Source organism: Spermophilus citellus (assembly GCF_964194105.1).
Source record: "Spermophilus citellus genome assembly, chromosome: 17".
NCBI classification, from domain to species: Eukaryota; Metazoa; Chordata; class Mammalia; order Rodentia; family Sciuridae; genus Spermophilus; species Spermophilus citellus.
Window position 1 is genome coordinate 28,641,292 of NC_138199.1, and position 15,221 is coordinate 28,656,512.

The window sequence follows — 15,221 nt, forward strand, 5'->3', positions numbered from 1 at the left end:
TCTGTTCACTGCCCCCTTCGGTGGTGAGAATGAGCACCTGCTGTGGGCAGGCTTTCTGGGGAACATCAAGGGTCTGCAGGCAAATTCTTGGCTCAAATCAACATGCAGAATCCAGAAAGGGGATACTAGCAGATGCAGAGAGTCAGCTCCCTGTCCTGTGGGGCCACAGCAGTCACCAGCTGTCCTTGGGGTAAGAGGAAAGGGCCGTGTCTCCTCATTTCTTGACAATTTCATGGTTTTATTTATTTTTAGGTGGCAGCCTTAAAGTCCTGGACTCTTGGGCTCAAGGAATCTTCTTCTCTCAGCCTTCTGACTGCTGGGACTATGGGTACATATCACTGTACCCAGATTTCCTCCTTCTTTTTTTTCTGTACTTGAAATTGAACCCAGGGCCTTGCACATGCCGGGCAAGTGCTCCACCACTGAGCTACATCCCCAGCCCTTTGTTTATTTTGAGACAAGGTCTTACTAAGTTGCCCAGACTGGTTTTGAACTTGTGACCCTCTTGTCTCAGCCTTTCAAGTAGCTAGTATTACAGGCATGCAACAGCTCATTATTTTCATCATCATCATCATTATTATTATTGTTATTATTATTATTATTATTATTTTTGCAATACTGGGGATTCAACCCAAGGCCTTGTGCATGCTAAGCGAACACTCTGTCATCAGACTATGTCCTCAGCCCTTCCTTCTTTTATTTTTTACATTGATATTAGATGTGTTTCTGAATTCGTATAAAAAGGGACAGAAATCTAATGACACTAACTCCAGTCATTAAATAAATCGTTATTTTCCCATTGAAGTGAAAAGCTACCTATATTCAGCTTCTAGACATTCTCAGGTCTATTCTCTCTCTATTATAGCCTACTTATCTATTTATTTATTCTACAATAAATAAGCTATTCTCTAACTTCCTTATGAATTTTTAAACTCTTATCTCATAAAATTCACCCTTTGAAAGTACACAATGCAGTGGGTTTTAGTACAGTCATAAAATTGTATAACCATCACTGCTGTTTAATTTTAGAACATTTTTAGCATCTCTAGAAGAAATCCTGTACGTATGAGGTCATCATTCCCCACATCCTTCCATACTCTCCAAACCCCTGGAAATCACCAATCTATTTGCTGTCTCTACGGATTTGCCTATTCTGAACATTTTGGATGAATGGAAGCATCCAATACGTGGCCCTTCTTGGTGTTTGTGTGTAGTACTAGGGCCTCACACATGCTAGGCAAATGCTGTACCACTGAGCTGCATCCCTAGTCTTTAAATTTTATTTTGAGACAGGGTCTCACTAAATCACCTAGGCCTCATATTTGCAATCCTCCTGCCTCAACCTCCTGAGTTTTGGGGACTACAGGTGTGTGCCACTCTCCCCAGCAATACATGGCCTTTGGACTCTGGCTTCTTTCACTGAATATTTTCAGGGTTCATCCATGTTACAGCACCTATCACTACCTCATCCCTTTTCAGAGCTGAATAATTCCATTGATTGATTATGACACATCGTGCTTATCCTTCATCAGGTGAGCCTAGATGAAGGTTGTTTCTACTTTTTGGCTACTGTGAATAGTGTTGTAAGAACATTTTTGTGTTTTTTGTGAACTTTAAACAAATCAACTTATTCCTTCCTAATAAGTCCACTGGGAATCTGATAGGAATTATACTACACTTATAAATTGGGAAGGACTGAGATTCTTATCTGCCTCTCTGTTCAGAGCTTAATTTTTGTCCTTTGATATGTGTTATAGACTGAATATTTCTTTCCCCTCCCCCACCCCATCCCAATTCAGTTCAAAGCTCTAAATCTCGGTGTGGCTACATTTGGACTCAAAGGATGAAATTATGGTTAAATGAGGTCATAGGGCAAAGCCTGGGGATTAGTGTCCTCATAAGAAAAGACACTGGAGAGTTCTTGTTCTCTCTGACCTTGTATTCACACACTGAGCAAGAAGGCAGCCTACCGCATCCCAAGGGGTGAGCCCTCACCAGGTAACAGCACTGCTGCCACCTTGATCTTGGCCCTCCAGCTTTCAGAACTGAAAGGAAAACAGGTTGCTGTGGTTTAAGCCACCCCTAGTCTGGTGTTTTGTTATAGCAGCCCAAGAAGACTAACATAATAATACTTTATAATTTTCTTTAAAAAATTTTGTTTCTAGGCATTTCATTATTTTTGTTGCAATTACAAATGGAGTTTCCATCTTCCAATTTTAATTAACCAGCATAGGTTAAAGCTATTGACTTTGTTATAGATTTATCTTAGGCCCTGGCAATTTCCAATCTTTCTTCTTCACTCTAGAGGGTTGTTTTAGTGGAAACCGTTGCGTTTTCCCGGGATATAATCACATCATCTGCAAACGGGAGAACCACTTTTCTTCTCTTCCAATATGAACAGGCAATTTTATTTTCTTGCTTTATTATATTAGTTAAAAATTATATGGGATGGGGTGTGAAGCTCAGTGGTAGAGGGCTTGCCTGCTATGTGTGAGGCCCCTGGGTTTGACACCCAGCACTGGAAACAACCACAAACTAGAAAATACTGTTGAATGATTTTTTTTCCCCCAGTCCTGGGGAATGAACCCCAGAGGCACTCAACCTCTGTGCGACATCTCCAGTTCTTTCTATTTTGAGATAGGTTCTAAGTTGTTGAGGCTAGCCTCAAACTTGCAATCCTCCTGCCTCAGCCTCCCAAGCTACTGGGATTACACGCATGCGCTATCATGCCTGGTGATGATGGGATGTTCTTGACTTGAATTTTGATTGAATATGGTTTGACGGCTTTATAAATTAATGATATCTGATTTTATATATTTTCCCTTTTTTGTTAACTTTGTCATAGACAGTTTCCTTTTACTCTCACATTACTTACACTATTTATTTTAGCACAATTTTTCTGAAATGTTCAGGCAAGGAAGGCATTTCGAAGTAAGACAGGAAACAGAGACACCACAAAGCAAAAGACACACTTGACTTCACACACACACCACTGCTTTTGCATGGCGAAAGATGCTATCACAAAGGTTAAAACCCAAACCAGATCAAATGGAAAATTCAAAAGAGGAGAAAAACATTTGCAGCCCATTTAGCACCATGTACTACCCCTAACATGTAAGGAGCTCTTGACAAATCAAGAGTAAGGAAATGACTTAGCAGAACATGAGCAATGGATGTGAACAGGCTGCTTTAAAAAGAGGAAATCTGAAAAATCAATAAATAACAACCAAAGGAAGAGATATTTGAATGTGCACATTAAAAACAACAAAATTCCCTCCCATCCTGCATCTTGGCCCCAACTATAAACCTCAATAATATTCACGGCCAGAAAAGGTGCAAGTAGGTGAGTGTCTCATGGGAGTGAGTGTAAATGACGAGAAGAGCTTTATATATAGTTGACAACGTCCATCGCAATTTAAAATGTGTGGCCCCACTTTTGAAAACCTACTCCACAGATTTAAAAGCTCGGGTTCGAACTGGGCACAGTGGTGCATGCCTGTAATCCCAGCGGCTCAGGAGGCTGAGGCAGGAGGATTGCAAGCTTAGGGAGGCTCTAAGCAACTTAGCGCCTCTAAATAAAATATTAAAAGGGCTGGGGATGTGGCTCAGTGGCTAAGTGCCCCTGGATTCAATCCCTGGTACAAAAAAAAAAAAAAAAAGCTGTGGTTCATGGTATTTTATGCATCAATACATTTCAGTACTGCTTGCAATGGTGAAAAGGGAGAAACCATATGAATGTCTGTTGATGGGTGAATAATAAAGCCCTGGTGCACTATACTCTGGAATTTATTCATCTATTAGCATGAATGAAGTAAAATCTATACCTAGTGGTCTGGAGGGATGCCCACGGTACTCTTTTAAAAACAACAACAGAAAAAAGCAACAAAGTCCTGGGTAAGAGCCTGTTTACTTTTGTTGCTAAACAAAAGCAAAACTAAAAATTTCGATGCCTAGATTTGTGCCTGTTTGTAGGTACAGTGAGAAAGGGGTTGGGGACAATAGCAAGTAGAAGAGATGATTAGTTTTTCAGATCCTGTTGAATTATTTAACTTGTATTCTTAGGTAATTAAAAATGAACAAAGAAAACTCAGAGGAGGAAGAAAAGGAGCACATTTCAGAAACATCAATACGTTCACCCAGTTGCTCTGAGGATTGAAAAGTTCATGGCTCGTATCTATTGATTATCCCTCCTCTTCCAACCGGACATGAGAAAAAACGGGGAGGGCTGGGACGTGGGGAGAAGTTGTCCGGGGGCTGCAGGTGCAGAAGTCCGAGGGCTGAGAGACAGAGGGAGAGGAGGGGAGATGGAGGAGGCGGGTGGGGAAGAGGGTCAGAGACAGAGGGAGGCTGGGAGAGGCCGAGGGAGGCTGGGTAAGTGAGCTGGTGCTGGGATCAGCTCCATGCCATGAGAGGACAATGCTGGTCAAGGGGTCCTGAGAGGCTGAAAGAGGGTCACCTTGGGGAGAATGGCTTTAACAGTCTCCCAGTGTTATCTGGGGCCATTCAGGAGACCCTGGGCCCAGAGGAGCCTGCTGGACCTAATGAAAACCCCTCCACGGGGCCTTCTCCTCCTTGTGCATGTCTGGAGCAGGTGGTGGCTGGGTCACCCATCCTCGCTCTTATCTAATTAGGGTCTACCCTGGGCTGCCCTTTGCTGTGTGCTGAGGAACTGGCCTGTCAGGACAGACGTGGTCCTTGCTGACCCTTAGTGCTGTCGCCTGTTTCCGCCTGAGCTCAGTCTGGACCCACACCACAGCTGAAGCCCCCAGTCCCGGAGTCCAGCAGACTGCCTGGCACCAGGTCCTGGATGGTTCCGGGGTTGGGGTGAAGGTAAAGCCACTCAGAGCCAGGGGATCACCAAGAGGACATCCAGTTAGCAAGGGACTAGATAGGCCCATAGATGTCCCTGCCAGGGCTGCTGGCTATCTGCTTCCTGGAGCCCCAAAGCTAGGATGGCAGCCAGAATGGACGGAGACAGTAGCTTCTGGCAGCTTGGCGACTTTCCCAGAGGCTTCCACAACTTCATCTTGAAGCCCTGCGAACTACTAGGAAGCCGCAGGGAGGGCTCCTCCCTGCCCTCAAGCCCAGCACTGCTGCTATAAGGCTGCCCAGGGCCTTCTGGTCTCCCACAGGCATCCAGGAGCCACCTCAGGACTCCTGTGAGTACATGGCCAGACCTGGGATAGCAGAGGACACACTCCATCAGAAAGCACAGACCCCAGCCTCTGCACAAGATAACCACAGGGGACACGGAAATCACCCAGGAACGGGCTTTGGAGCAGCTCAGGGACAGTCAGCCATCTGTGGTTCCCCAGTGCCCCTCTTTGCCCACCTAACATAGAGGCTCCCTTGGGATCGAGAGCTTCCTGTGTCTCCTGGACCCTGCCTCCTCTGCCTCTGCCACCAATTCTTCTCCCTGCCTTCACCCAAGTTTGGTCCTTCTTCCACCCACTGCACCTCCGTATCCCAGCGTGGTCCCTCTCAGTGTGGATTCAGGGGCCCCCTGAGCTGCCACAACCAGACAGGCCACCAGCTCTCCCCAACTGGCTGCCTGTGGGGTGACACTTGTCAAGAGTTTGACGTGCCTGGCACAGGCCTGGCACAGAGGAGCCTGGTGGGGGGTGGGTATTGCCATCTGGTACCTCAGAGGGAGAACACGTTCCCGTGGGGGAGCCTCTAAGTGGCCTGGTCTGGCCTTGGTGCAAAGTTGGTAAGAAACAGCGCTGATTCCAAGTGAGTGGGGCCACCGGCCTCCTTGCCCACATAACAAAAAGGCCATCTGTGTTTGTCCGGCTGGGGAGGTGGTGGGGGCTCTGCTCCTGCCCAGGGCATGTGTGGGTCTGCAAGCGCCTATGTATGCACATGATTGTGTGTATGTGCACATGTGTGTGTGTGTGTGTGCGTGCACACATGATTGTGTGTATGTGTCTGTAAGCCTGTGTGTGTGCTTGTGAGTGTGGGTGTGCTGATCTGGAGCAGATAGGGTAATGATGACCCCTTGGGGTGCTCCTTAGAAGACGCTGTCAAGTCTAGTATCTTGGGGTTACCTCTCTCAAGATGAGCCCCTTACCCCTCTGGCTGCTGTCTCACTTAGGACCCTTAGACCCCGAGTCCTGGGCTGAAATGTGGTCACATCAGGGCAGGAGGGTAAGGGCCTGCCTTAGAACCCGGCTCTGCCACGCACTAGCTGAGCCAGGTCCCCCTCTCTGGGCTATTCCTCTGTAAAACGGGGCTGTTAAATCCCTTCACTGACTATTGAAAACAAGCCTAGGAACAACAACAACAACAACAACAAAAAACTATCATAAAAGCTGTGGAGAGCGCTCAACAGCACCAGGTGATATCCCAAGGGGACACACCCATGGCGATGCAGCCATCACAAATGCCAAGGGCACTGGGCCACAAAGGTCCCTTGCTCATTAGGGCCAGGAAGCCCTTCTTGAGACACAAGATGAGTGTGGGGGAGAGGGGCACAGGCTGCCTGGGGAAGATACCGTTTTACATCTTGCAAGAAAACTTCACCTGATATTTTATTTCTGCAAAGATCTATATGTCGCCGGCAGCATCCCTGCCCCCGAATTAGCACTTGTTTGGGAAACTGCCCCCAGAGGACCTTCCCACCACATCCCTGCACGGAGCGAGCCATACTGTGGGCTCAGAGCTGCCCTCTCCCTTGGGTGTATGTGGGGAGCCCAGGGCACAGGAGGGGACGAAGCACAGAGTGACCATGTAGAGAGTGTAGTGGCCCCAGCCTCACACCCATGTAACGCCTGGCGGGCTGATGGCCTGCAGGTCATCCACGGTGATCCTGGGAGAGAGGGCAACAGGGTCTTACCTCTCCCTCGAGCCCACGTGTAGACGCGGCTGGCCTCAGTGCTCCTGGGTTCTGGCTCTGCCGGCTCCACAGGCAAAGGTCGGAAGTGGGGGTCGTCAGCCCGGCCAGGGGTCTTCAGGGGCAGGATGTACTTGGGGAGTCCTTTGTAGAACCAGGCCCCAGACCTCTTCCAGACCTGTGTGGGGAGACATCAGCTTGGAGCACAAGATGCAGAGTCCCTGTGCTGAGCAATCACTGCCCGCCCGCCCTCTTGCTTCAGCCCCATGCTTTCCGGTGATGGGGGATGGGAGAGCAGAGAGCCATCAGAGTGGGAAGGGACTCCTGCCTCTGCCCTCCCTGGCCAGTGGGCCAGGGTGGTCGCTTCCCCCTCAAGGACCCAGGACAAGTGGGAATAAATTCCACAGAATCTTTGCATCTAATTTAGGGACCATTCTCTGTCTTGCAAAGTGGTGATTTCAGGGGGATGACACATTGAAGCATGGAGACATGCTTATGAAACTGTCCACTGCTACCATCTTGTCCTTTCCGGTTCCCAGAATCAGGAAACAACTAACCACACACCCCCCCTGCCCATCCCCAGCCCCTCCAGGGCTCTATGGAGTTTCTAGTAGATCTGCCCGTGACAGGCTCCCTCACTGCCGGCTGGCCTCACCCGCACCTTCTCCCTCTGGCCCCATGTCAGGGGCCACACTGCGCCGACCTGCTCAGCCACTAAACAGCCGTGTCTACCTCACCCGCTGGCCAGACATGGGTGGCCTCCTCTGCATCCTGCTCAAACCCCAGCTTCTTGAGGATCCGTTTGGTGGTCCCTCAGGTATTCTGTGCCCCCTCCCATCGAGCCACTCCTGTGTCTCATGTTTGTCACTGACCCTCAGAGAGGGGCTCAGAAGTAGCTACAAAGTTCCAGGCTTGGTTGGCTACCCCCCAAGCCATAGCCATTGGCTTTGCCCTTCTTTTCCTTGCCTTGATGCATCCTCCTCAGTGCATCCTCCTCAGGTCCTGGGTGCCCCAGGAACCCTTCTCCATCCCACAGAGCCTGCCACAGAGGTCAGATGATGCTCATCAGGTCCCAAGCATGTGCAAAGCATGCTCCATCACCTCCCCTTGGAAAAGATCTAGGGCTGGGGAGGCAGCGAGAAGAGATCACAATAAACCATGAAGTGGGACTTCCGGAGGCTAGGCAGAGCCAGGGAGCTGAGGATGTTCACCCGCATCCTGAACAAGAATGACAGGGCAGGAGATATTTGGAATCGGGGACCTGCAGCCTCTTGGGACTCCTGAGGAGTCCCTCTGTGCCCCTATCACCCTCAGCAGGTCACTCAGGCTCCCCTCCTGCTCTCCCCTGGAAACAAGGTAGAATCAAAACAGCTTCTACACCCACTGTCTGTGTGTGGCTTTGGGTGAATTACTTAACCTCTCTGAGCCTAAATATTTTCATTGTTGAAGTGTGTCCAACAGGGCTGCTGAGAAAGTTGGGGAATGATCAGCCCGGTGCCCAGTACCTGGAAGTTGCTCAGTAGGGGCCACCTGCCTTCCTCCCGACCAGCCCTTTCCCATGAAACTCTGGACAGAGTGACAAGAAGCTTAAAGAAAATCCAGGCTGGGCCACATCACAATATTTGAAAGCTCTTCCTGAGGGCTTCTGCAGCAGGCACAGAAAGAAGTCGAATCTCAGAGCCTCAGGTTAGAATTCAGAGCAGCAACTGAGATAAGGTCCCTAAACTCTTAATGCCTACTTCAGAAGACACCAAGTCCTCTCTAATCCCTTTCCCCATGGAGGAAATGCATTCAAGGCATTGAGTAAGGAGGGCTGGGAGTGTGCGGAGGACTCCTGTCAGAGAAGGACAGACCTTGCCTGTTCTAAGCAGACAGCCCGAGTTTGAATTCTAGGTGTGTCACATGCCCAGCAGCTGCTTGATTTGGACACATCCACCTCCCTGACCCTCGGTTTCCTCATTAGTAGGTGGGACATGGGACAGTGCCCTTCTCACAGGGCGGCCAAGAGAATGGTGCAGGGAAGCCACCCCACAGCTCTGAAGCTCAGAATCACTATGCCATCTTCCTCCTCCCATCTGATAAACACAGCCAGTGGACCCAATCCCCTACTAGAAAGAAAGAATTTAAAATAGAATCTTTTCTCTGAGACAGTGTCTCCCACTCCCCAAAGGCCCTCAGCTCCATGCTGATGCTATGGGATGTTAATAAGATCTAAGCCACAAAGAAGGAAGGAAGGAGAGGTCTGAGTGAGTATTGCACCGACCCTGTATTGCACCAACCCTGTATTGCACCACTTCTCAGAGCCTCTGATCTGCTAAAGCACAGAGTTTTCCATCAGGGCAAAAGAACACACCCTGCTCCCACTGAGCCTTTCTATGCCTGCTGCAGAAACTCAATTCCATCCACTCAGCACTTTGGGGGACAGCACTGTTATAGTCAGCTTTTTCATTGCTGTGACTAAATGACCCGACCAGCACAACTGTAGAGGAGGAAGAGTTTATTTGAGAGTTCACCGTTTCAGAGGTGTCAATCCACAGGCAGCTGGCTCCATTCCTCAGGGTGCCAGGTGGGGCAGGGACAATATGGCGGAAGAGTGTGGCAGAGGGAAGTGGCTTACAGGGTGATCAGCCAGCAGAGAGAGAGAGTCCACTTGCCAAATACAAACGTATATACCCAAAGCCTGCCCCAATTCCCACCTTCTCCAGCCACACCCTCCAGTTACCACTCAGTTAATCCTATCAGGGGACTAATCCACTGACTGGGTTCAGACTCTCACAACCCAATCCCTTCTCTGAACCTTCTTGCACTGCCTCACATGGGAGCTTTTGGGAGACACCTCACATCTAAACCATAACAAGCACTAACTTGCTGAGTGAGCTGCATCTATTTCTCCAAGTAGACGGGGTCACCTCTTGATGCTCTGGAGTGCCAGGCACAGGACTGGCAGGAATCACTCATGGCTCCTCCCAGTATCTCTGCACAGCAGGGACTGGTTTAATGCAATTCTTGAACAGCACAGGTTTGTGGGATGCATGCTTTGTGGAGCCCCTTTGGACAGCATCCCGAACCCCTGGATTGATGCTTGTCCCCACCAAAACTTAGGTTCAACTTTAATGCTCAAATTCATGTGTAAATGGTGTCCAGAGGTGGGACCTTCAGGAGGTAACTGGCACTGGATGAGTTTATAAGGGTGGGGTCCCCGTGATGCCATTAGCTATCTTCTAAGAGGAAGAGCTGGTCCGTTTGCTCTGTCTCACAGTGCGACACCAAGGTGCTCACCAGATGCTGGCACCATGCTCCTAGATTTCCCAGTCTCCAGAACCATGAGCCAAATAATTTTTTTAAAATAAACTACTTGGCCTCAGGTGCTTTGTTATTGCAAAATAAAATGGACTAAGGCAGTTGTGGATGCACATAGTCTAAATCCACAAAGGCAAAGTCTTCTCCCCTGAGGTGTCTGGTGATAGGAGCTCACTGAGGAAGCTTATGTTATTACTCCACTTTCCAACAAGTTCAGCAACTTGCCCAAGGGCCTCAACCCTATCCCCAGGGGCTCAGGGTCTCACCCCCACGGATGCAGAGCTGATGCTCACTGAATTGTGGTTGCAAGTAAATAAGTCCTCAGTGGGTCAGGCGAGGCCACCAAAAGCTAAGTGTCCTACAGACTGGATGCTCAGAAGGGAGGGATGAGCCACAGAGGGAGAGGGATAATAGAGCCTCTAAGGCCACTCTGTCCCTGGAGAGCTGCTACATGAGAACAGACCACAGCAAGACAGCTGGGGTCCGGAGGTGCCTGCATCGGGCTCCCTCAGCCTCCCCGCAGCTAAGCAAGGCCTGAATGGTGGTAGTCCATGCCTGCCCCAGCCTGGGCACGACAGCTCCTGTCCTCCAACGTGGGCTGGGCTTCAGGGCATCAAATGAAGTGGGCACGGACAGCCATCTGTAAGCAGGGGTCAGTGTGGGCTTGGGACCTGTGCCACACCACCTCCCCCATCCATGGAAATTGCTTTGTCTTTTTTTTTCTTTTCTGAGAAACAGATACAGAGTACAGAAAAATCAAGACAATAACAATGAAGTAAAATGAAAAAAAAAAAAAAACAACACAGGTTGCAGATAACCCTGACCAGAGAGAGCCCTGCTTATCACCAATGTGTGAGTTTCTTTTCTATTTCTTACTTAGGGCATATGCACCATTTTTTTTTATTTGAAAAATAAGCGTGTATAGATATAACCCATCCTCTCCTATCATGGAATTGTTCTGTGTTAATAAGTCATGGTCTCCATCATTGTTTTTTTGATGGACCTTTATTTATTTTATTTTTATGTGGTGCTGAGAGCAAACCCAGTGCCTCATACATGCTAGGCAAGGGCTCTACCACTGAGCCACCACCCCTGCCCCTGCCCCTGCCCAGCCCTCTTTTGTATTGTATTTTGAGACGGGGATCTCACTGAGTTGCTTAGGGCCTAAGTTGTTGAGGCTGGCTTTGAACTCACAATCCTCCTGCCTCAGCTTCCCAAGCCACTGGGACTACAGGCATGTGCCGCTGCGTCAGGCAACTTTACGCCCTTCAGAGCAGGGCCATGGCCACCATCTTTGTCCATGTGGCATTGGTCAGTAGGGGGCTACTGCCTTAGGTAATATCCTGAGAAGTGGGATTGCAGGTCAAGGGATGTGAATACGTCCATCTAGATGAGGATGTGTATATTGGCAGCTTGGCCTCCAGGAAGAAAAGTGACATCCTAGTGTGACACTTAAGTGTCTTCAGGGTGGGGACCTTGTCTTATGTTCCCCGTGGAACCTAAGTCTGTGGACCCTGCTTAGGAGAAGTTTCCCAGGGTTGGTGGGCTAGGGCATTTGTCCAGTCCTGAGGTCCCCAGATGTAGGTGCGGCAGGAGGGACAATGGAATCCCCTGCCACTTCTAAGATATTTCTTCAGGAATGGGAGAGCACAGGGACAAGGACATAGTCTGTGACCAATGAGACCCTGAGGACAGCCCTCAGTGCTTTGCAGCATAGGACCATGGTCCTGCTCACAAGTATATATGGTCCTTTTGAAAAAAAATTAAAATTTTTATTATGCCAAAATATACATAACACAAAACTGACCGCCTGAACCATTTTTCAGTGTCTAGTAGTGTCAGGTACATTCAATCTCTGACTCTTTCCCTCTTGCACACAGAACTCTGTCCCATTAAACAACAATTCCCTCCCTCAGCACCTGGCAACTGTCCTTCTCCTCTCTGCCTCTGTGAACTTGACTGCTCTGGCTGCCTCATGTAAGTGGAATCAGACAGGGTCTGTGCTTTTGTGACTGGCTTATTTCACTTAGCACAATGTCTTCAAGGTTCACCTACACTGTAGCACTGTCAGGATTTACTTATTTTTTGAGGCTGAAAAATATTGCATTTTATGGATGGATAAGTGACTTGTTGATCCACTCATCCACCCATGGGCACTTGGGTTACTTCCACCTTTTGGCTGGTCGATCCTTCCTTCCTTCCTTCCTTCCTTCCTTCCTTCCTTCCTTCCTTCCTTCCTTCCTTCCTCCCTCCCTCCCTCTCTCTCTCTCTCTCTCTCTCTCTCTCTCTCTCTTTCTTTCTTTTTCTGTACTAGGGATTAAACCTAGAGGTGTTTAGCTATATCCCCAGTCCTTTTTTATTTTTTATTCTAAGGCTAGCTCTTGCTTAGTTGCTGAGGCTGACCTTGAACGTGTGATATTACTGCCTCCACCTCTGAGTTGCTGAAATTACAGGCATGTTCCATCACCCTGGGCTAGTGGTCCTTCCATTTTTAATTGTCTCCCTGCAGGACTCTACCATCCAGGAGGAAAGGTTATGGCTGCTTGTGTCCTCAATCTCCTAGCACGTGCTCAGTACACACTGGTGAAATGACAGGCAATCACGGGTAGTTTGTTGGAAGATATGCAGAGCCTGTTGGCTTCCTGGGGAAGGAGCCTGGGCGTTTCACCCAAGTTTTGGGAATTAACCAAGTGGACTATTGCAGATGAAAGACAGGCTACAGAGGAAGGGCCCAGCAGAGTGTCCTGGTAGAGAGCAAGCCCCAGGGTACCTCCCAGCCCCTCCTGCCTGTTCTCCACAGCAGCTCCTGTCTTCTCTGACATAGACCAGCCATTAGGCCCCAAGCCTCAGCCTCAATTTCTGCCTTAACAATCCATCTTCAGTCCACCTCCACCAAAAAGACACAGTGGTCTGTAAGGTGCTTTTGGGAGACAGGATAAAGAACACAGGAGCCACAGTTATCAGGTTGAATTGCATGAAACTGTGGGTCATCAAGCTCTTTGGTGAGTATTCAACCCTGGAAACCTAGGAAAATCATCATCAATGTGACATCATTCACTTATTATTTATGCTCAGCAGAACAATGTCCCCACAGGCCAGCCAGGATGAGGGTCTGTCTGGGGTCCGTGGGCAGGTCTGTGGCTGCCCAACGGATCAGTCATTCCTATGAGTGCGCTGTAGTGGGGACTCCTGGCTGACTGTTCTCTGAAGTCCAGGAGGACACAGTCTGATGATCCCGACTGCCAGGAATGGCTGGGATTCTGGCCTAGTGAGGGAAGTGGCAGCTCTGGAGTCCCTGCACCAGAGGGCTCAGAGCACACAGGTGTATCACCCAGTACAGGAGGCGCACCTGTGCAGATGTGCATAACACAACACTGTCAGTATTTGGAAGACGCCTTCCGCGTGGGTGAGCAGGCCTGGCGAGGTGAAGCGAGGACTGAGGAGGCCAGCTGGGCTGAGTTTGGAGGAGCAATGCCCTCCCCAGGCCAAGCCATGCACATCCCGACCTTCTCCTGCCTCGCTGCCCTCTGCCATTCCGCACAATGCACACCAGCAGCTGTCAATCATATGACTCCTGCTTGGCGCATCCAGCTCCATCGCCCACGGCCTGACATCAACACCTTGCCCTTCCCCAAGAACAGGGGTAGGAGGACCCCTCCGTGGGAATACACCCACCCTGCACCCCAGGCTAGCCCCGCAGCTTGGAACTCATTCCTTTTCTGGAGGAGCCGAGCGCTTCGGAGAAACCCTACTCTGCTCCCCACGTGTGGTTTGCTGTGATAAGGCCAGCAAAGCAGCCAGCCTTGAAAATGCCATTTAATGAGAAAAGACCCACACAGCCACCATGGCACTCGCAGGGGGTGTCTGGCAGCACTGAATGCTCCCTGGTACCACACTGCTTTGTGCTCGGCTTCGAGGTTTTCATTACGATTTCAGCTCACGGCCAACCTGACTGCAGATACTGATGGATATTAGCCAAGCTGTTCCCAGGGAATTTTAATTACCATGATAACAATCACTAATCATTGGCATTTCCTAAATGGCTGTGGCTGGAGAAGGTGGTAATTGCTGGGACCCTGCTGGAAAGAAGCGGAGGCCAAGCGGATCGGGGAGGATGGGGGAGGAGGGGGCTGACGACCGCTCTGGCCACTGCTCTGCCCCGTCTGAGTGTGACCCCCTTTCCGTCTCCCACACACCTGGCATGACTCAGGTAAGTGTCTTCACTGGCTTGGGTGGGTGATTACTGTCTCTGCCCCATAGTCACAGAGGAAGTTCATGGTCTTTGTCATGTTGCTCCTATCACCTGTGACACCCATCATCTGGGCTCCATCAGGCAGCTTCACTTCCCCTGGGGAGGCTTCTGAGCCATCTAGGGCAGAACCAGGATCCCTGGGCTGTGCTCCCAGAGGCCACGTAGTACCACTGGGACAGCATGTCACACCTGGGCTGGAGTGCACACTTGCCCATCTTCCAGACTAGGAAGCTCTTCAAGGGCAGAGTTGTGCCTGAGCCATCTCTGCATGCCCAGGACCCAGCAGGAACCTGCAATGTGGCCGACACTCAGACAGACAGAGGACCAAGCAAAGGAACAGTCTCCAGGGGATGGAAGGTGGAACCATGTCTTCAGGGAGACTATGTTCTGTCTACAAGCCACAGGCTGACCCAACCTTGAAAAGCCATGGGAAAATGGCCTGTTAGAGAGTGGTCCTCTCCTTCACACTGTGGTCACTTTAAGGGTCTCTCTAAGGTGGTGGAGGAGTGGTGCCTGCCCCCCACCCCCCATCACCTGAACCCACACACACAGAGCTGGTCTTCCAGGGACCTACCAGGCAAGCTGCACTCCATACACATCATGGTCCTCGTCCCCACCCCTCCCCACCAGCCGGACACAGCTGCTCTCACCCCCTTGACTATGCTAAGCTCTCTGTTGCCTCCTGGACTTTAAAATGCTGTTCCGCCCCCATTCCCCAGACTAGTTTCTCTTCTGTCAATGGGAAACCACTGTTATCTAGAAGCTTCCACAGGCAGAACCTTGCACTTCCTCCACCTTGCCTTCCTGTGGTGAGATTGCCTATTTACATGTTTGGTC

General features: G+C 49.8%; 1 protein-coding gene across 1 annotated transcript in view; it reads right to left on the minus strand.

The window, feature by feature from the left end:
• The window catches only part of RPH3AL (rabphilin 3A like (without C2 domains)), a 103,365-nt gene that overhangs the window by 18,762 nt on the left and 69,382 nt on the right, over positions 1-15,221 (minus strand). The window contains 1 exon segment of the mRNA XM_081269992.1: positions 6,836-7,010. Within this exon segment, the coding sequence (XP_081126118.1) occupies positions 6,836-7,010 (175 nt within the window).